At 37.1% G+C, this 7,792-nt stretch overlaps 1 protein-coding gene across 11 annotated transcripts in view; it reads left to right on the top strand.

Moving 5' to 3' along the window:
• NIN (ninein) overlaps positions 1–4,680 on the top strand; it is a 107,959-nt gene extending 103,279 nt beyond the window's left edge. For all 11 annotated transcript variants that reach the window (XM_017506755.2, XM_017506753.2, XM_017506754.2 and 8 more), the window contains one exon: positions 801–4,680. In XM_017506755.2, coding sequence (XP_017362244.1) covers positions 801–1,010 — 210 coding nt within the window. In that variant the 3' untranslated portion in view covers positions 1,011–4,680. The remainder of the gene's footprint in view (positions 1–800) is intronic.
• Positions 4,681–7,792: the final 3,112 nt, after the last annotated feature.

The following is a 7,792-nucleotide window of genomic DNA, read 5'->3' as shown; positions in this document are numbered from 1 at the left end:
CAGAGATCTTGTTGCCCAGGCTGGAGTGCAATGGGGCAATCTCAGCTCACCACAGTCTCATCCTCCCAGGTTCAAGCCATCTCCTGCCTCAGCCTCCCCAGTAGCTGGGATTACAGGCACACGCCACCACACCCAGCTAATTTTTTTGTATTTTTAGTAGAGATGGAGTTTCTGCACATCGGTCAGGCTGGTGTCAAACTGCCGACCTGAGGTGATCTGCCCACCTTGGCCTCCCAAAGTGCTGGGATTAGAGGCATGAGCCACTGTGCCCAGCCTAGACTATTTATTCTAACTATAAAGATTAGACTACACAAGGCCCCATGCAAAAAAAAAAGTTCAGGAGAAGTAACTGCCAAAATCTTATCTCTGTTATAACATATGAGCTAAATTTTAAAATAATCAGTGGGTTGTAGTTATGAATGGGGGAGGTCCAAGCATCTTTGGTTACAAGCAGAGTTAGACACCTCAGGAATTTAAGTTATAAAAGTATTTCATATTTTTAAAGAATGAGTCAAGGAATAATGCCTATTTAGGTAGAAGAAAACTTTTGGAGCTCTCTGATATCAATCTGTTCTTTTTATTCATAACTTACATAAACATGCAAAGAAATAGCTTGGAAAAAGTGGATTTGCTCCAGTGGCATCCCTGATGCCAAGTCTGATGATAAAGCTATATTGTAAAATAAAAGGATATAATTAGAAGAAGTGATTTGCCTTTATAAAATAACTGTCCTTATGTCAGACCTTCCACTAAGAAGAGATACAGAAATGGAGTCAAGATGTTTCTGGTTCTGTTTCTAGCTCTGCAAGAACACTAAGGCAGACGCGATGGTGAAGGATTTGTATGTTGAAAATGCCCAGTTGTTGAAAGCTCTGGAAATGACTGAACAGCGACAGAAAACAGCCGAGAAGAAAAACTACCTCCTGGAAGAGAAGGTTGCCAGCCTCAGTAATATAGTTAGGAATCTGACACCAGCGCCGCTGACTTCTACACCTCCTTTGAGGTCATAGCCAAACCAAAGGGTACACTCATATTTGTGCACTTTACTGAAATAGATGGGACATTTCAGTAGATTCTCAACTTCTGTAACCTTTATTGGCTTGAAGTTAAAATTAAGCCTAACCTAAACTGCCAGCAACAGAACTGGAGTTTCCATTTATCATAGTTTTTCTAAATAGACCCTTATGGGAGTTTGAAAATAAACACTCACGTATTTTACAACTTAAATTATTCCCAAGATTTGGATTTATTTTAGAATTCTAATAGCCACCAAGAATGTGGACATAATTCAGTCACCTCACAATCCCAGTTTTGAATGAGTTTTTGTTTTTCTGGGTTTTTTAAATCATTATTACAAATCTATGTGTAAAGTCTAGAAATTTAAAGTTTGAGATCTGTTGAGAATGGTTGTTATGAACTTTATTTTTAAACCAAATTTAGGTGTTCTTACACATTTAAATACTGGAAAGTCATTGTAATAGTTTCAGTTCTTTAAATTAATTGGTAGACTGAATTGATTGGTAAAATATAATTGTTTGCCTAGGAGGCAGGGCTTAAGTGATTATTAGCCACTGAAGTCAGACAAGCCCAAATCTGTACAATTCTAACCTTCTAACACCTGTGACAGTATTGCCACTCTTTTTGTATTATAAACTTAGAACTAATTTACTCAGTTGCACTCTTAACTGATGTTAAAGCTTTACTTGCTTTAAACAGCCTTTTCTTCTTTCTCTTAGAAGTTTCATTTGGGAGCTGGTCTTCTAAGAAATGGATAAAGCCACATAATTAAAGCATTTCAACTGTAGGGAAAGCACTGAACAAACCACTTTGGAGTAAATAGCTACTCTTAGAAAAGAGGGATAAGCAGACCATGTAGGTTTTCTGTCTCTCAAATCTTGGAGTTCATGAACTTACTTGAGGTTGCCTCAAGAACTCAGGGAACAATATTCTAAACTGTCTTCCTGAACTACTGTAGGGCCTCTCTAAGAATTTGAAATGTATAAACCATGTGACCTCATTTATTTGTCTTATATATTCACAGCCATAGAATTTTTATTTCTACATTTTTAGTAAATTTAATATTCTAGGGAAAAAAGGCCTTGATTTTAGGGCTAAAAAACCTGATTTATTGAAGAGTTTGTTTATTTAATATAGGTCAAATTCTCCATGTTTCTTATTCCTTCTATACCTCAAATCTGATTCTAAGAATTTCTTACTTTGATAAGCATTGGCATGCCACCTTAGGTGAAGGAGTGCCAAATAGGACTTTCCATTCATGCTCAAGATCAAAGCTTTATAGAAGAGTAAACACTTTAGATTCGGTAACCTTCTTTTTCTTGCAGTTACAGTCTCTGCTTCTATCCACTTCCGCCAGCAGTTGGTGGAAGACTCACTAGGTGCAGGGGCACTATTCAGACTCATCACAACAACCTGCTTGTTTTCATAAGACAATAATCAGAAAAATTCTCTTTGATATATTCCTGGAGGGCCAAGCCCATCTGTTTACAAAAGGTTTAACAGCAAAATCAGGCACTGCTTTTATGGGCAAGACACAACAGAAAGCAAACTGCCCAAGAAGTCATGATGTCAGAAACTCAATCTCAACAAAGTAATTTCTGTCAGGGAACTTCAGGGTTTCTTGGGGCTTCTGAGTCTCACCAGTCAATCCAGGAGACCTCACAGTACAAGAGCTTTGACAAGGCACTGTTTTTTGTGGGACTGGGAGTTCACACTGATGAAACAGACCTGTGAGTCTTTGCGTAGCTCTTGTCAGAAAGCCCTCACTTTCCCCTAGATAAAGAGGTCATTTTCATCCTTCCCTATAATTATACTTCAAAATCTTTCACATCTGCTCTCATGCCTTCTTTAGATCTTCTGCGATGCAAACATTCCTAGTTGGTGTTTAACTACTTGTATGGCATAAGCTTTCACTTAAAACTATGAATTGGCCTTAGGCTAAGGACAAAAATTAACTAAGTACCTGTAGTGTATTTATGTGATAATGTGTCAAGTTACTCCAGGTTATTGCTGTTGGAACTGAACAATATTTCCCAGATAGCTGGCCTTAGCATGTGATCACATTTGTTGTATTTTTTAATTTTTGTCTTTTATACTATGAGAGGTGTAGGTTAATTTGTTTATTTCCTATAAATTTGTATTTATGTGTATATAAAATGTACAATGAATGTAAATATGACTTTCTGGAAAGTTTAGACTACATTTAGAGTCTGTATTCAAAATCAAAATGCTGCTCAAATGAAAGTGAATTTAACCAACATATAGGTGCTTAATTTCTCATTTTACCTGACTTATGAGGTTGGGAAAAAGGTCAATGAGAAATATACAGATACCTTAAATGTATACATTTATGCAACAATTTTTGAGAAGTTGAGTGGCAATTTATAATTTAGTTGGCAATTTATAGTAGAGCTTACAGCTTTTAAAAGACCTTTTAAAGACATTCAATGTAAACTGAAAATTATGTTTAGATGTTGTTTCAAACTTTACAATAGCACTCTTTAAAATATTAAGTTATATATTTTATAGGTATTTAGTTGCTTGTTTATTAAAAGCACTGATTTTTAAGCTTCTTGATTTAAGAACAGTTATTTAAGATAGTCTTAGAAGATGGCTTCTTCGTTTCAAGAAAAGGGAATCAAGTTTGCCTTTGTGATAATACATTACACTAAGAAAAAAGAAATGTGGATAGCAAAATCCACCTCTCATCCTATTTTGCTCTCTTCTGCTTTTCAGAAGCCTACGCTTTAGCTCAGATTTGTGGAGGGAAGAGTAGAAGGGGAGAGTAGAACCAACCACAGCGTTTTATTTTTCTAAAATTCTTATTAAATCCAGATTTTTAAAACTGTTTTAAATGTGAATTCTTCCCAGAAAATTCAATCCATTGCCTATTTAGCCTTCAGCATATTTTACATAAGTAGATCACGAAGTCATAGGCTTTCAAGGCCTAGGAAGAGATCTTACGGGTCTAGTATTTTAATAATGCACTAATACCCAGGGCAGATGTGACAAACTATTTCTTCTCTCAAAAGTAAGGGTTTGTGGCAAACTTTGTTTTTTTTTAACATGTGAGAAATGAATTTTTTATTTTGTGATTTATATGATTTTCTTTTTTGCTGAGTGAAGGAAGACAGAAATTGTTGCTATTGTCAGCATCTTAAAGGTATTTACAATCAAGGCAAGGCTAAGTGCTTTGTGATAGTATTAAGCAAGTCATGTTTTGAATGGATTACCTGTAATGACACATTGGAATGATATAATTATATAAGTAATGCCAAAACCCAAGTCAAAGCCTAATTAACCAAAGCACTCATTTTAAAATCATCGTGTTTGGACCTATCTGGACCTCTCAGCACTGTAAAGTAGTTTTGGTTTTGTGGCATATGAATAGTTGTTGAACAAATCAAAGTTGGCTTTTTGCTTTTCAGCGTTTTTGGACAATACAAGTTAAGTTCTTAATGGGGAGACATCATGGCATGACTTAAGGGAACATTGGTTGTGTGAAGGAAAAACTGAGATTATCTAAAGCCATCTCTATTTCTGTTCAGATAAAGACTAATGAGTATGTGTTTATATCAGCTTAGTATATTTCATCTTAGCCATTCTATCCTAGAAGGATTTTAATGTGAGCTTAAAATGTAAATAAATAATTTTGCAAACAAGCCTTTTGTTTTCTATATATACCTACCCTGACATTTTAATGAAGTTTCAGAGTATTTATCATTGGTCTTTAGAATGATAGCATCAAAATATTTCACTAAACACATTCTGCAAATGCAGAATCTCAGCCCACACTCCAGACCTACTAAATCAGAGTCTTCATTTTGGAGAGATTCCTCAAGTGATTTGTGTAGGATTTAGAGCACTGGAACTCCATTTCTGTTACAGAAGGATGGCTTTCACATCAGCCAGTCTGGGGTCCCTGTACACTGGGGCAATGCATAATTTACCTGCAGAATCATCACTTAACTTTAGGCAAGGCCCTGCTTGTGATTTTGGGTTCTTCAAAGGTGGCTTTATTTCAGTTGCCATCTTTATGGGTGGCTCAGACTTTCTTAATTGAGCAGCTCATGACAAATGAGATACATACAGTTAGAAACACAAAAAACCTAAAAGCATGTTAATATGCTGAATACTGAAATGTAGAATTGGAAATGTTGCCCAAACTAGACCCAACTCATGAGCCCTGTTTTACAATTTCAAAGCTTTTATACCAACTTACACTGCCTTACGAGGCAGGAAATACCATTATCCCCATTTTATGAATGAGAAAACTGAAGCTTAGCAAAGCTGTGACTTACTCAAGGACACACTGCCAGCTAAGTAGGGGACTCGGGACTAGAGGCTTAGATTTCCCTGTGCTACAACACTTGTATCAACTCCTGGCACAACATTTTATCAGAGTTGGTTCAATGGCAACTATGTACACTGTACTCCGAAGAAAAGTACTGTGTAAAACATTCCTGCCATCTGTTTGCAGTAGAGTGACAAGATTTACACAGAAAAAAAGATTCAAAAATCTACATCCATACAGAAGATAATCAAGTGTTGATGGACTCTGTGCTAAGAGAACCGAAATAAGTAAAATTAGTGTCAAATGGGAAAGGTCCTTAACTTAGCATAAAATATAATTCCGTACTTCATTGAGATTTGTGTAGCCTATGTGTTTTATAGTCTTACTGTGCACGCAAAAAGTAATTTTCTAATATATACTTGATGTCCCTTTTCCCCATAATAATGTTGGTTATGTTTTGGCCATAAGACTGGAATTTTCACCTAAATGATGTGAAATGTCCCTTATATCATCTCCTGATCAAAAAGTTCAATTTCAGGCTGGGTGTGGTGGCTCATGCCTGTAATTCCAGCACTTTGAGAGGCCAAGCCGGCTGGATCACCTGAGGTCTGGAGTTCGAGACCAGCCTGACCAATATGATGAAACCCCGTCTCTACTGAAAATACAAAAATTAGCCAGGTATAGCGGCATGTGCCTGGAATCCCAGCTACTTGGGAAGCTGAGGCAGGAGAACTGCTTGAACCTGGGAGGCGGAGGTTGCAGTGAGCCGAGATCATGCCATTGCACTCCAGCCTGGACAATGAACGAAACTGTCAAAAAAAAAAAAAAAAAAAATTCACCCAGAAGTACTTTTTATTTTTTTGTTTGGTTGCTTCATTTGCAAATCAGGAGACATGGCTAGTTTTGACAAAGAGACTTTTTTTTTTAATTCCAAAAAAAGTTAAAATTCCAAAGCAGAAAACTATAAAACTAAAATAGTGAAATATTGTAATGAGTAGGCAACAATGGAAAATAGAGCTGGATACCCTTATGTTAAAATAATATTTAATTCTGAAAAAATGATTACATGGGATATGCTTTAATAGCTAAGGCAAAGTAGACAGCTCTTAACAGTGATTACAGCTCAGATGAGTATTTACCAATTATTTTTCTTTCCTGTTTGGAGGCACATCTATCCTCAAGATCAAGCAATAAATAAGTACTAACCCTATGCCAGGTACTAAGAGGTTATCCAGTATTAAAATACAATAAAAGGGACTCTTTAAAAAGTGTCAATGTCAAAAAAAAAAAAAGATGTGGCAATGTTCCAAATTAAAGGAGCGTAAATTGACATGACAGGTAATGCAGTACCTAATCCTAGACTAGATTGTATACCAGAGAAGAAAATACTCCATGAAGCAGGAGGTACCCATCCTCCCAGGCACTAGGAACCAGGCCACACAGCCGAGGTGAGCAGCAAGTGAGCAAATGAAACTTCATTTGCATTTACAGCCATTCCCTGTAACTCCGGTCACTGCCTAAGCTCTGCCTCCTATCAGATTAGCCGTGGTGTTAGATTTTCATAGGAGTGCAAACCCTATTGTGAACTGCACATCCAAGGGATTAGGCTGCACACTCCTTAAAAGAATCTAATGTCTAATGATCTGTCAACATCCCTAGATGGGACTGTCTTGTTGTGGGAAAACAAGCTCAGGGCTCCCCCTGAGTCTACATTATGGCGAGTTGTATCATTATTTCATTATATATTACGACATAGAAATAAAGTGCACAGCCAGGCACGGTGGCTCAGGCCTGTAATCCCAGCACCGTGGGAGGCCAAGATGGATCACAACGTCAGGAGATTGAGACCGTCCTGGCCAACAAGGTGAAACCCAGTCTCTACTAAAAATACAAAAAAGTTAGCCAGGCACAGTGGCATGTGCCTGTAGTCATAGCTACTCAGGAGGCTGAGGCAGGGGAATCGCTTAAACCCAGGCATTGGAGGATGCTGTGAACCGAGATCGTGCCACTGCACTACAGTCTGGGCATCAGAGCAAGACTTTGTCTCAAAAAAATAAAAAATAAAGTGCACAATAAACGTAATGCATTTGAAATCACCCCAAACCATTCCCCTCCTTTCAACCCTGGCCCATGGGAAACTGTCTTCCACAAAACCAGTCCCTGCTGCCAGAGAGGTTGGGGACCACTACTGAATTAACTGAATTTAAACTGACAAAATTGGAATATGGATGGTAGCATAGAAAAGTCACTATTAAATATACTGAAGTTAGTTACTGCATTTATGTAAAAGTATCTTCTATGAAGGTGTACACTGATGTGTTTGAGAATAGACAATACCATATATGCAACTTATTAAATGATTCAGAGACAAAATTACCCAGGCATGCACACACACCTGTAAGGGAGAGTGAAAGAGCTAGAGAAATCAGGCAATGAAGCAAAATATTGAAAAAAAAAAAAAAAAAAAAAAAAAAAAAAAAA

The sequence above is a fragment of the Cebus imitator genome, unplaced genomic scaffold, assembly GCF_001604975.1.
Source record: "Cebus imitator isolate Cc_AM_T3 unplaced genomic scaffold, Cebus_imitator-1.0 Scaffold358, whole genome shotgun sequence".
NCBI classification, from domain to species: domain Eukaryota; kingdom Metazoa; phylum Chordata; class Mammalia; order Primates; family Cebidae; genus Cebus; species Cebus imitator.
This window is presented reverse-complemented; position numbering and strand designations above follow the sequence as displayed.